Source organism: Mustelus asterias, chromosome 20 (assembly GCF_964213995.1).
Source record: "Mustelus asterias chromosome 20, sMusAst1.hap1.1, whole genome shotgun sequence".
NCBI classification, from domain to species: Eukaryota; Metazoa; Chordata; class Chondrichthyes; order Carcharhiniformes; family Triakidae; genus Mustelus; species Mustelus asterias.
In genome coordinates, this window is record NC_135820.1 from 53,620,078 (window position 1) to 53,634,374 (window position 14,297).

The 14,297-nt window shown below is 42.2% G+C and overlaps 1 protein-coding gene across 3 annotated transcripts in view; it reads left to right on the forward strand.

The window, feature by feature from the left end:
• Positions 1-14,297, forward strand: part of znf512b (zinc finger protein 512B) — a 122,853-nt gene that overhangs the window by 89,054 nt on the left and 19,502 nt on the right. For 2 of the 3 annotated variants that reach the window (XM_078236569.1, XM_078236572.1), the window contains exons 7-13: positions 2,185-2,256; positions 3,328-3,456; positions 6,504-6,628; positions 9,517-9,609; positions 10,389-10,487; positions 10,837-11,004; positions 12,559-12,753. In XM_078236569.1, the coding sequence (XP_078092695.1) occupies positions 2,185-2,256; positions 3,328-3,456; positions 6,504-6,628; positions 9,517-9,609; positions 10,389-10,487; positions 10,837-11,004; positions 12,559-12,753 (881 nt within the window). The remainder of the gene's footprint in view (positions 1-2,184; positions 2,257-3,327; positions 3,457-6,503; positions 6,629-9,516; positions 9,610-10,388; positions 10,488-10,836; positions 11,005-12,558; positions 12,754-14,297) is intronic. The other variant, XM_078236571.1, reaches the window with a different exon arrangement.

Genomic DNA, 14,297 nt, shown 5'->3' on the forward strand with positions numbered 1-14,297 from the left:
GTTCTTAAACTTCTTACTGTCTCACCAGATTGACAGTGCTGACAAGAAATGACAGTCAGTTAGGCCTGCACTTTAAGTGGAGAAAATAGTCACTTAATTGTTCAATGCATGCAATATGGGTGGGGCTTAATCTTAGTTTGGATATTATGAGGGGAAAGCGGCTTGTGAAAGAAATCTATAGTGATCCTCATAGAGTCTTGTGGCAGAAAGCAGTCAGCAGAATTAGCTTGCAAAGCTGAGAATAGGCAAGTAATGCCCTCTCCCCCATTCTTATTTACCAGTCTTTGCCTGTACCTGCACAAGAAATCCTTCCTTCCTTTAAGGGAAGTCCCGTGTTAATGTCAAGGGGGCAAAGCCGTGACATTATAGGCCTCCACAGCTATTAAGGTACTTTATAGCTGAAATATAAGCATTCCTGTGGGCCTGAATATTATACACATTTTAAACAAACACATCAAACTGTAGACAATGACAAAATTTATGGTATTCTCTGGACAAACCTAAACATGGCATTCTTCAGAAAATATACCTGAGACTAGTATTAATGGCCGGAATTCTCCAGCCGTTCACACAGGTGGGATTCTCTGCTCCCACCAGCAGCGCACCCGTGCCCGCGGGTTCCCTGCTGGTTTGGAGTGATGTCAATGGGAATTCGTATTCAAGTATGATTTGGGAATTAATGGTCAAAATGTTTTAACATTAAAAATTAGAGCTTGTGGTATTTGTTAACGAAAACTTGTTAGTATGACATTTCTTTGTCTATTGTACTAGTTATTTAAAATAAACCATCTTAAAATAACAGACAACAAAATGTCAAATGAATGCATTGGACATTCTAGCACGAGCAAACAATGTGCCACCTCCCGCTGGCAGGAAACACATGGCTGGGAGACTGGAGAATCTCACCCGATATCCCAGAGTTTTTACATGTTCTATTTCCTTTCAGAAAAATGAACACATGATTAATTTAACACAACTGTACATTAGCTTTATAAAATATAGGTAAAAATAACCTCTCAATTTGACCATTGTTCCCTATGAGCAGTGTTTATGTCCCTTATTATCATGGGTTATCTTTATTGCCCAATATTTAGTCCAAAGACAGCGTGTCTTGGGTCAATAATAATGAAAGCACCTTGCTATATGAACTGGCCACTGTAATCTCACAAGTCTCCTATGTGTGTTTCTCCAGTCCCCCAAACTGATTAACACTTTAGAATGATGTTGGTTAATGAAAATCAATAAACAAGTTTATTTCACCAATGTCAAGTGAGCAAGCACTGTAAGATTTATAGAAATCCTCGTTGTGCTAGTCAGACTCCTTGTAATGAGGAAAATAACAAGAATGCCGCAATGTTCCTGCTAGTGTGTTCAATATCACTTTATCACTTTTCTGGTTCATAGGTTCTGTTCGACTTAATCGACATTGGCTGGGATTTTCTGGTCTCACCGCAGCAGGCACCATCATGGGGGAGGGGAATGGGAAAATTTGGAGGGCGGCCAAAAGTGAGTTGACTTTTTGTCGCTCTCCCAATTTTCCTGTCCAGCCTGCGACAATGCCCGTTGCTGGAAGAACCGCAAAATCCCGCCATTTGTCATAAACAATCTATTTCCTCCCTCTTTGTTCTTTATCAGACCTTACCCAACTGCCTTTGACCATATTTCCCCGTGCCATTTTGTTCCCAAGTTGGCGGAAAACCAGTAATTTAACCTCGGATCCAGTCCCCATATTCTCTGCTACCAATTAAATTGTCCACTGTTTCCCTGATTGGGAATCTCAGGAAATTATATCCTGCTGTTCTTGAATCACAGCAAATGTAAGCAACTTGTACTGTCTGACACCAAAGTGTTGCGTGAGAAGTACAGTTCCACAAAACCAATCCCAAGGAAAGCTAAACCACAATCAACATTCATGATGTTAGTGGACAGATGTGCAATGCATTTATTTGACATTCTGTTGTGTTATTTTAAGATGGTTTATTTTAAATAACTAGTACAATAGACAAAGGAATGTCATACTAACAAATTTTCGTTAACAAATACCACAAGCTCTAATTTTTAATGTTAAAACATTTTGACCATTAATTCCCAAATCATACTTGAGTACGACTTAGGTCAAATGCAGATTATTTCCTAAAATTAAGTAATTCAGTCTGATATTCTGCAATCATTTGTTTGAACCAGGAAGGAAACAGAAAACACCTAAGAAGTTTACAGGGGAGCAGCCATCTATATCAGGAACCTTTGGATTAAAAGGTAATTAAACACCAGTTTAGATAATCTAGTTGAATATTTGAGTAACATTATGAAATTATACAGGAATAAGATGAAAGCAAAATACTGCAGATGCTGGAAATCTGAAATAAAAACAGAAAAAGCCGGAATAAACTCGGCAGGTCTGGAAGCACCTGTGGGTAGAAAAAAAACAAGAGTTAACGTTTTGAATCCATACAACTTTTCATCAGAGCTGGAACATATTGGTGGTTTCATCACCCACTGGAACCAAAGAACAGAATATTGAATGTGCGGTGTAACTGTAGGAAAGTGCATTATTTCCCATCTTAAATGGTTTGGGTAAACAGCTTCTCAGGAAGGTGTTTTGTTTTTAAATATTTTTCATTACTTTTAAAAAGTGAAACTTTCACCATCGACCATTGGGGCGGCATGGTGGCACAGTGGTTAGCAGGACCCGGGTTCAATTCTGGCCTCGGGTCACTGCCTGGGTGGAGTTTGCACTTTCTCCCCCGTGTCTGCGTGGGTTTCCTCCGGGTGCTCCGGTTTCCTCCCACAGTCCAAAGATGCGTGGGTTAGGTTAATTGGCCATGCTAAATTGTCCCCTTAGTGTCGGGGGATTAGGAGGGTAAATATATGGGGTTATGCAGATCGGACCTGGGTAAGATTGTTGCCAGTGCAGGCTCGATGGGCCAAATGGCCTCCCTCTGCACTGTAGATTCTATGAGTTGGAGTTCATTTATGCCTCCTTGATTTCTGTGTTGCTATGGGATTTTTCAGAGGTTGACAGAGGAGTTTAATACACTTTTCTTCACCCCTGCACTTGATGGTGTGTTGACAGTCAACTTTGAACTGAAGTTAGTATGTAAAGAGCTAAGAAATGAACAGCTTAAATGTTATATCATTACATGACTCAGCAAGATGAATGAAAAAAGATTAACAAATATGTCTGATGAAAAATATAATCTGGTCATAGAGAATAAAAATTAAAATAGCAAAGGGACTAATTAATTATCATTGTGCTGGATGAAGGACAGTTATTCTGCTGTGGTGGTTTCACGATGCTCCCTGAATTAATTACTTTGTTAATTAAAGGCCTGTCAAAACCTGATGACAAGGGAAGGGGTAGAGGCAAGAAGAAAAGTAACAGCATAAGCACCGAAGAATTGCAAAGGAAACCTTTGGGAGTTCACGTTAAAAAGGAGACTGTCACATATTTGCCAGGTAAAACAAAACATTTAAAAGTTTAATCTATAATCCGTTCCAAAATGATTTAGCCACATTGTGAAACTAAAGTATTAAAATTATTCATTTGTTGAAAAGAGAGACATGTTGCCGAAGCTTTTGGTCTTAGATTCATCAGGATCAATGCAAGTATACCAAATTTCAAAATGATCACGACAATCAGTAGAAAAAGGTGCTGATTGGTTGCCAAGTTGACTTTAAATTGGCCAAGGAGAACGCAACGGGGAATTATAAGCTCCCCAAGCTCCTGGGTAATTCAGAAAAGGTGCAAGACTTGAACATGTTCCTTTTGTTTGAAGAGAGCAGGTCCCTGTGTATGGCGTATGTCGCTTCGAGCAAGCATAAATGAGCCATGTAATGAGCTCGACTGATTGTGTTAAATTAGTTGCTAGTGTGATGATTAGCGCACCCACAATTGTTCAACAAATGCTGTCCAATCGCGGAATCACATTTAACAGTAGATGTTTTGGATTTTGAAAGCATGGTCTGGTTGAGGATGGTCTGCACTATGTCTATTATGAAGAACTAAGGGGACAACCTGCTGGGTTTGCTTGCATACTCCTTGGGTAAAAGGGGCAGAGGGGGGGATGGGGGAGGGGGGGACGAATCCACCCATTGTAGGCACTCAGTGTTTGAATGAGGGACCCAAAGTCAGGAATGGAGGCCCAGCTGCCCACCGCATTGCCAGCTGAGGTACTTAAAAGTTCACTTCTGCCCCCATTAGCTTTTTACCAACATCATCAGAAGGTGGCCGTAGCCAGGTGGATATTCCCAGGTAAATCATGGTGGCCTCCTAGGGTGTTGAGGTTGGGGTTGGCCTCTCAGTGGCAATGACTGTCCCAGCAGCCATGGCACTGCCAATGGAACAATGGTTGCCCCCAATCACCAAGGTCTGGTTGCCTGGTCCTGGCAAGATTAAAAAGAAAACTTATCGTGTCTTTAAGTATGCCTTAGTATTGATAGTAGTATCACCTACACGGTATCGCTGCAACAGTGGTCACCCCTAATGCTAGCTCTCCCGAGTTAATGGCCCTCACTGATTGGGCCGGAAACTCTGAGAGGAAGACTGCTATCCTTAATGGGACAGAAATCAGGCCTCCACTGGTAAAATACCACCTGCTGGAGTGGGGTTAAGTCTGGCTTTCGATTGTGGGCTGGCTGGACTTCTTGAGTGGAATCTTCCAGCACTTCACGCCCGTAGGATCTTCTGGTCTCACCGACAGTTCACCCCCACCGTGGGTTTCCCGGCAACATGGGGTGGAACCAGTGGGTAATCCCACTGGTGGCAACGGGACCAGAAGATCCCACCACCGGCCAATGGCGCGCTGCCTCCCGTCGCCGAGAAACAATCTTCGGGGGAGACCAGAGGATCTCGCTCCTTAGCTACTGATACAGTTCAGCCCAATGTTCCATCAACTGCATTAGAGAGCAGTGAAACTCCATAGATTTCCACAAAGGAACTAGTGTGTTTTCTGTTGTTTGCTGGAGCTGTGCTGTGTAAATATTGTACCTCCAGCTACAAGGAGGGCAGGGGGTGGGTAAGTAGATTTTCAGCTCACAAACAAAAAAACTAATATAACAGCAACACGACTACTAACATAGGGTTAAATTCAGGGTAGGCATCAAGAATAGGCTTGGGTTATTTTAACCTGATTTACTGACCCACCAGCAGCCCATCCAGTTCTGGAGTGCACTGCTTCACAACTCCAGGGACCTGTGTTCAAATCCGGCCTTGGGTGACTGTGTGGAGTTTGCAGTGGAAACCGTGTCTGCGTCGGTTTCCTCTGGGTGCTCCGGTTTCCTTCCACAGTCCAAAGATGTGCCGGTTAGGCGGATTAGCCATGCCAATTTTCCTCTCAGTGTCCGAAGATGTGTAGGTTACATGGATTAACCAGGTGTGGGGTTACAGGGATAGGGTGGGGCAGAGGGACTGGGTAAAATACTCTGAGAGTTGGTGCAGACCCAATGGACCAAATGGCCTCTTCTGCGCTGTAGGAATTCTATAATGCTATGAATTTCCAGTGGGTCAGCCTAAGGCCTAGTTAAAGCAATCCCTCCGACAAGATTTCGCCATTGGAGTGCTGTAGCAAGAAGCCTGAGCTGAATCAAAGGCAGGTCCTCAAGTTTCTCTGGAGGTTCTGCTGTTAGCACTCAGGGTAAACAAAAATGTTCTCTTCCCAGCTAGTGGCAGGAAACACGGGCAGAATGTGCAAACTCCACACACTCAAGGCCAGATTTGAACCCGGTCCCTGGATGGGCTGCTGCTGGTGGGTCAGTAAGTGAGGAATTTAAAACAACTAACCATATCTGAGGCTCACAGTCTCCTAAAGCTGGTTGCCACCAGATTGGTTTGGCTCAGCGGATATGATGAGTACCTTGCGGAGACATCAGAATTGCAGATGGTGCCAATGGAGCATTTTAAAAGAAGGAATCCACTCCGCTTTGCTGCATTTCCCATCATTTACCTTGTCAAGAGAGCAGATTAAAATTGTAACTCATGAGAAGCCAGTCATTTTAACTGTTTTCTACTGAGCTGTCAGTTAAAATCCTCCCTCAAGAACCAGATATATTAACAGTTATTACAAAAGGGTTGCTTTGATCTAATGGATTTATCAATCTGGAAATAGGTTTTTGGGCTGTTAAGCTGCACTTGCACTGGACTCAATGCCATTGTTTCATCGATGCTTTGATCTTGAGCAACCAGCACAGTGACAAGCATGTTAAATCTGGCTGCTGCAAAGAATTGTACTTTTATTGGCAACTTACAGTATGAATACCCATAAAAGCCAGTAAAATATACAGCCCAGAGATTGTAACCTGTGGTTGTTGTAAAAGCTGTCATATGCTAGAATAGAATTGAATATGTCTACTGTTTTCATGAGCATGAGGCTCCCATTGTTCGGAGATTCCAAACAATGTTACATTGTATGAATAGTATGACATGAAATGTTTGATAAACAATTAAGATTAAGGAAACAGATCTTTCACTTTTGTACTTAATTTTATACTCGTACTAATGATCACAGGAAGCCAGGAGGAGAAGTGGCATCAAGAGATAACAGAGAAAGGAGAGGTTGTCTGTCCAAACTGTCTGACTGTGCACAGAAAGACTGTAGCAGGTTTGAAGAAGCACTTGGAAATCTGCAAAGAGGTATGGAAAATTTAATTTTACTCATGTTAGAAAAAACATAGGATGGGATTTTCCAGCCGCGCTCGCCCCAAAACCGGAAAATCCCGCCTGAGGTCAACGGACCTTTGCGTAGTCTATCCCCCACCCGCTACAATTCCCGTGGCGAGCAGGTCAGGAAAATTCCCCCCCGTTAGGATCAGTAATTCTGCTATGTTTATGGGGGTATGGAGGAGGGCAGAAATCGAGTAGTTCTGTCATTTGAGGTGCAGGTCAAACGCACCAAATTTAACACCAATTCCAGTGGAACGTGGTGTCAGCAGAAGATGCACCTGTCCCCATGATGCCTGCGTGCAAATGACAGGATAATGAAGGCAAAATCTACTGGCTCAGAAATTCACTCATTAATGCAGGAATTGCAACTGACTTGAGAGCTAAGTTACCCAGTTGCCTTGTCAAACCAGGAAGTAGATAAAGTTCATCAACAGTCATAGCCTGTGAGATCAACCAGAACATCAGCTTTGACTGGAACGATTACAAAATAATTTCACTTAGCTGTACAACTAAGAAGAGAACTTACGAGCTGTATTTCTGCAGTTCCATCTGGGAAATCTTTTGCTTTTCATCCTTTGTCATGAAGTCCTTACCATGGGACTCATTATGCACATTCACATACACAGAACAAGAGAAGAAAGCAACAGGTTAGGTGCATAGTGGTTAGCACTGCTGCCTCACAATGCCAGGGACCTGGGTTCGATTCCTGCTTGGGTCACTGTCCGTGTGGAGTCTGCATGTTCTTCCCGTGGCTGCGTGGGTTTCCTCCAGGTGCTCTGGTTCTCTCTCTTCCCATAACTCAGACCACTCGACTTCATATCGTAATGTGACTTTGTTTATAGTTAAAAGAAGTGCATTTGAATAGTTATGTGGGATCTTTTACATTATCCTGCATAGTCAGTTGGAGCTTCAGTTTAACATATCATCTGAAGGACAGCATTCTGATAATGCAGCACTCCCTCAGTACTATACTGACGTGCCAGCTAAGGTTATGTGCTGAAGTTCTAAATTGAGGCTTGTACCCACAAGCTATTAACTCAGCTGATACTTGAAACACTTCCATTCAGAATTATTAAATAGTCCTCCTTTGGAGCACGATCGACTGATCAGTTGTGAGCTAATTTGGAATGACTACATATTAATGCTATTATATTTTAAAGAGAGATCAAAAGTTTATAGCTAATTTAATGTAAATTGAATTCTTTATGTAATCTGATTATTTAACAGGACATTTTGAATATTATATTTCAATGACATTCATGATTAGATTTGCGGGAAGTTATTAAATTTATGCACCTAAGTGATTTATCTCAAGAAAAGAATTTCAATTATCTGAGCCGTTTTTGAAACCATTTTTGAATGTTTTTCATCTATTATATATTTTTCCCACGTAACTTCTTACGCAACATACATTTTTTATCTCCTCATTCCCTAAAAGCTTTCACTCCTCACTGGGATATGGTACATAGGTACACCCTCTAGTCCCAAATTCAAGTAATGTGTAATCCTTGACGATGCATGTCCCGTATGCTATTCAACACCCAGAGGGTGCTATTATTATACATGTGCGCAAATGGACAACAGGTGAGGAAATCAATGGGAACAGCTGAAACAGATTTAATATTATAGAAAGTGACCGTATTTCTCTCTGATGTGGAGATGCCGGCATTGGATTGGGGTGGGCACAGTAAGGAGTCTCACAACACCAGTGAGTGGGTCCACTCACCTGATGAAGGAGCAGTGCTCTGAAAGCTCGTGATTCCAAATAAACCTGTTGGACTTTAACCTGGTGTTGTGAGACTTCTTATTATGTCTCTCTGCTCTGTGCAGATGTTCGTAAATTTCCCCATCTCCTGCTTGCCACCCCAAATCCGTTTTTAAGCCACATTCTGATTTCCGGAAAACAAAAGGATTACACAAAAATTTCCAACTACCCTCGGCATGAATAAAATTTTCTCGGCTCCTTTTGAGGTTATCTTCAATTCATGCACTTTCCATCTTGCTGGCCAGAGAAACAATCACAGTTGACATCTTGGGTGCTTCTATGATCTGAAGATCTACCTCTGTGAAAGCTGAGCAGGATAGTGACTAAAATAAGAAGTGGTAGTTCAGTTACTCACTGGTGTAGTTCAACTAAGATGTGGAGATGCCGGCGTTGGACTGGGGTAAGCACAGGAAGAAGTCTCACAACACCAGGTTAAAGTCCAACAGGTTTATTTGGCAGCACAAGCTTTTGGAACACTGCCCCTTCATCAGGTGAGTGGGAGTTGTGTTCACAAACAGGGCATATATAGACACAAACTCAATTTACAAGATAATGGTTGGAATGCGAGTGTCACTAACTGTCCTGGCTGGAGACAATACACACTTCTTAAACTTGTGCTTGGCCCTCGCCCTCTCTCCACTCACATTGTCTGTACCTTTAAGACTTGATTACCTGTAAAGTCTCGCATTCCAATCATTATCTTGTAAATTGAGTTTGTGTCTATATATGCACCATTTGTGAACACAACTCCCACTTACCTGATGAAGGGGCAGTGCTCTGAAAGCTTGTGCTGCCGGATAAACCTGTTGGACTTTAACCTGTAGTTAAAGTCTTACTGTAGTTCAACTAAGCCATCGAGAAATGTTACATGATGTTTTGCATCAGACTTTGACTATTTTTTTCATGTGATCTATAAAAAAATGTACTTTCAAATTAACTAGGCATTTTGGAAGATATTTCTTTTAAACAGTGTCTTTTCTCTAAAATTGTATTTCTGTAAAAGTTAATCTTCTGCGATGACTTGCTAAGACTATATGGTGCTGAGCAGTGTTTTATCAACTGAGAAAGATTGACTCCTCTCTAATGCTTGCAGCTGCAGGATGCTTTGAAGTGTCAACATTGTGCTAAGCAGTTTAAATCAAAAGCTGGTCTGAAGTATCACACAATGGCAGAGCATAACAATAAGGTGAGTAAACAACCTCAATTCTTGACTACAACTAATTAAAGCTCCCATCCCTGTCCAACAGCCAAGGTTTTATTTTACAAGCTCTGGCACCCAATCAGGAGTATTACCTACTGGGGCACATATTAAGAAATTGAAGGTGTGCGGAATTTCCCAACACAAGCTTTCAGTAGATGAAGCTCCACGCTAGGCAGTGATATAAGTTATTTGGTTTGATTTGATTTATTATTGTCACATGTATTAGTATACAGTGAAAAGTATTGTTTCTTGCACGCTATGCAGACAAAGCATACCGTTCATAGGGAAGGAAAGGAGGGAGTGCAGAATGTAGTGTTACAGTCATAGCTAGGGTGTAGAGAAAGATCAACTTAATACGAGACAGGTCCATTCAAAAGTCTGCTGGCAGCAGGGAAGATGTTTTTGAGTCGGTTGGTACGTGACGTTAGACTTTTTAATCTTTTTCCCGACAGAAGAAGGTGGAAGAGAGAATGTCCGGGGTGCGTGGGGTCCTTAATTATTCTGGCTGCTTTGCTGAGGCAGCGGGAAGTGTAGACAGTGTCAATGGATGGGAGGCTGGTTTGAGTGAGGGATTGGGCTTCGTTCATGACCCTTTGTAGTTTCTTGCGGTCTTGGACAGAGCAGCAGCCATACCATACAACCGGGAAAGAATGCTTTCTGTGGTGCACCTGTAGAAGTTGGTGAGAGTTGTAGCGGACATGTTAAATTAGCTGATGACATTTCTCAACTAATGAAACAGCATTCTCTTGTCTCGTATCTTACAGCCTGTGATGAATGCAGAGAAGCTGCTGGATGAACAGCAAGAGCGTGAGAGACTCCGGAGAGTACTTAAACAAATGGGAAAATTGAAGTGTCCTAATGAGGTTAAATACATTCTAAATATTAATATTGGAAGGTTAAAGCTTTATTCCCTAAGTTTTTTAAATCTGGAAAGTCATTAGGGTCAATTTTGCAATAATGTTTTGCTGGTAGAGAGTCTTGCTTGTTGGATTTTTTTTACATGTGCATGCAGCAGGAGAGATTCTGTGCTGAGAACATAGATTGGTGAAATTTACCCTTTGGAGATTTATGCTCTTGCAGCATTTGGTAGCTCCAAATTGGATACTATTATGGAAATATATGCAACAGCTGTATGTCAGAGTAATCTGAGAAATTGGATATGTCCCTGAAGCTTAATTTAGTACATTATATTTATAATTATTGTTTACCTAGGGCTGCACTGCGACATTTGCCAGCCTGATGGGCTATCAGTACCATTTAAAAAGATGCGGGAAAGAACCTGCAGATATCGAAAAAGCTGTTTTCATTTGTGAACATTGTGGAAAGGAGTATAAATCGAAGGCCGGTCATGACTATCATGTAAAATCAGAACACACAATGGTAAGATTTCATGATTATTTTAAAAAATGCACTCCTTTCTCAGAGTTACAAAGCTAATGCGCAGACTAGACAGGGCAAGTCGCTATTCCGTCTCCGTCCTTCCTCCTGTAAAACAATTCAAATTGAATCTAATTCACTGTCCCTCACAAAGGACATACTGGCTGGAATTCTCCGGCCGTTCATGCCTGCAGAACTCTCCGGTCCTGCCGGCAGCACAACCCGCCCACAGGTTTCCCACTGGCGTGGGGTGATGTGAGTGGGAATTCCCATCGACAGCGGTGGGACCAGAGAATCCTGCCGCTAGCAGACAACGCGCCATCTCCCGCCGGCAGGAAGCACATGGCTCGGAGGCTGGAAAATCTTGCCCACTAGATCCAAGCTGACAAGAGCAGGCATTGGACCTGATCTTGCACTTGATCCTAAGCTTGATCTTAGCCAATTCATGATTTTCAAATAAAATGTAATTTAAAAACGTTTCATTTCTCTTATGCTTTTTTATGTGCAAGCATTATGGTGCAATTTTTAAAAATTTGTCCATGGTACACTGAAGCGTTTATCTGGTGTTTTTTGTGAATGTCTTTAGTGATGATTAAGACTGCTGTTAGGAGTTAATCACATAAAGAAAGAACTTGCATTTATATAGTGTTCAGAATATCCTCAAGAGCTTCACAGTTAATTAAGTACATTTGAAGTATAATTTGTGCAGAATCCAGTACCACAAAAAGGCATGAAATAAATGACTCGGCAATCTGTTTTATTGATGTTGATTGAGTAGTGAATGCCAGTTAGGGAAATGTGAGCGCTTCCCGGTTTCTCTTTGAATGGTGCCTCAGGATCTTTAAGGCAACTCATCAGTTTCAAATCTCATCTTTTCCCAACAGTGCAGTAAATCTTCAGTGCTGCAGTAGAGTGACAGCCTAGATGATGTGCTTAAGTGTGGCTTGAACCTGTAACCTTTTTTATTCAGGGACATGGGTACTGTCACTGAACAAATGCTGACTCTGGATAAGATAAGGAGCTTTTACATTTGGCAGGACTGAGCTTATATTGCTAACTCTTTCAGAGTAACTATCAGGGTAGAACTGGCAGAACAAGCCGAAGTTAGCGATTTAAATTTCTTTGTTGGATGGTTCCCAGCCCAGTGCAATTGCTGAGGGGAAGTTAGAACTTCTTGACAATTGCCGGGTAAGCCCTTACATGGGAACTTCCTAGAGGCATTTCCTAGCACATCATTGGGGTACTAAATGCAGCGCTGGGGAACCAGGAAGTTGTGCGTCATTATTTATAAATTCTTTCCCACCTTAGCCCCTGATGACACACACGTGCACGTTTGAAAGGAAGTTTTCTAAAGTGATTAGTCTTGTCATCTTTATAATCAATTGCCCAATTCAAGGAAGAATCACGTCTCTATAAGTTACATTCCTTCTCCTTCGCAACCACTAACATTTGTTGCATTGTATCAATTCATGTGATTGTAAAAAGGGAGGAAAGGACAATTTGCTTCTTTTGAACCATTACGCTGAAAATAACAATTCCAACAAAATATCCTTTTAGGCAGCTGAAGATTCTGATCAGAAATCGGTAGAGGAAGACTTGGAGAATTTGTTTGAGAAAACACCGAGTGGGCGCATCCGTCGAAGATCTGCACAAGTCGCTGTTTTTCATCTCCAGGAAATTGCAGAGGACGAACTATCAAAACTTTGGACCAGAAGGAGGAATAAAGATGACTTAGTCCCTGATATTAAGAGGGTAAGGGAATATTTATTTCAATGAAAGTGACTTTTGAGGAAAATTGAAGACCTTTGACTGAAATTTATTTTAATGGTTACTTTAATAATTTTACAGTGTGCTACAGAATGTGGGCTCTCTCGGTAATTACATCATGTTATTTCCTGTAGAGGTTTTTAATTCTATATGAAAGTCGCCATGCACTAAAAACATTGAAAAAAGCAACAGTTTTTACTCAGAGGGTATTTGAATACACTCAGTTTAATGCAAAATTTTGAAGCAGCAGCTGGAGTCGTGATATTAGGCTTTGAACATGTTAATATACCCTGATGGAATGCTGTACTGTCTTGCGATGTACCAGAGTGACAGCCGATGGGTGCTATCAAAAGCCTTCTTGAAACCTATGAAGTTGATAACAATGGCTTCTGATACTGTATGCTCTGCTCTGTGATGTTCCTGAGCACAAAGATCTGCTCGTAGCATGATCAACCACCCTGGAAACCTGCCTGCTCTTCACAAAGTCTACCGTCTACTACTTCTTTCAATCTGTTGAGTAGCACCGCACTGAAGACCTTGTCAGGTACTGACAGTGGTGTTAAGTCCCTCCAGATGTTGCAGTCATTAAGGTTCCCTATCTTTGGCGGATTGGCCATTACTCCTTGCTTCCAGTTTTTGGGGACGTACTCTGCAGTCCAGATCTTGTTGCATGGATCTGTGAGCTCTGATGTGACAGTATTCTTGCCTTATGCCGGTATCTCCGCGATCTCAGATGCCTTGTTTTCCTTCAGGCTCTTGACGGCTCTTTGGACGACTGACCTGGAAATTTAATCTGCTCCATCAAGACCAGCAAAGCTACCACGGACTCCTGCAACATCATCACAGGACAATGACATGGCTGTATAGTCTCCCCATTCCTTTTCCTCTTGCTCATTGATTTCGTGATGTGGATGCAGTGCTGGGGGGGCGGTGGGTACAGACTTTGGAATCCCATGGCACAACCACCAGTTGACGGACCTGGATTTTGCAAAAGACATTGACTTGCTGACCAAAGATTCGCACGCACTCTTGAGATGTGACCACCAGTCTTGAGAATAGAGGCATCAGTACTGATCTACACATCAGCTGTGAAAAGACCAAGGGTGGAACTCTCCCATTTGGAGACTAAGTGGACAGCTCCAGCAGTGCTTGTACTGCTGACCAGAACAGTGGAATTCTGTGCAAGGTTCAGCACTTGGAAGCTCATTAATTATGCACAAGCGAGTTGCCCTCTGACTCTCTTGGCAGCTGATTCGCCCACCTGCCCTCAGCTGACAGGTTTGAAGGTCCCGGCGCCGTATTTAACTACCAGGCCGGTGCATTCATATCACTCTCTTCACCAGACCGTGCAGAATGTCAGCCACCCAGAAGGAAAAGGCTAGCAGCCTCAAGAAGAAATTGGTTCCTTGATTCAACCACCCTCCCCTTGAGCCCATCACCTGTGAGGCATCCATACCTCACTTGGATCTCTAACCAACGCATTTGGAGCCTTCATCCATCCCTTCCCAGTAAATGATGTGGTATCCCTT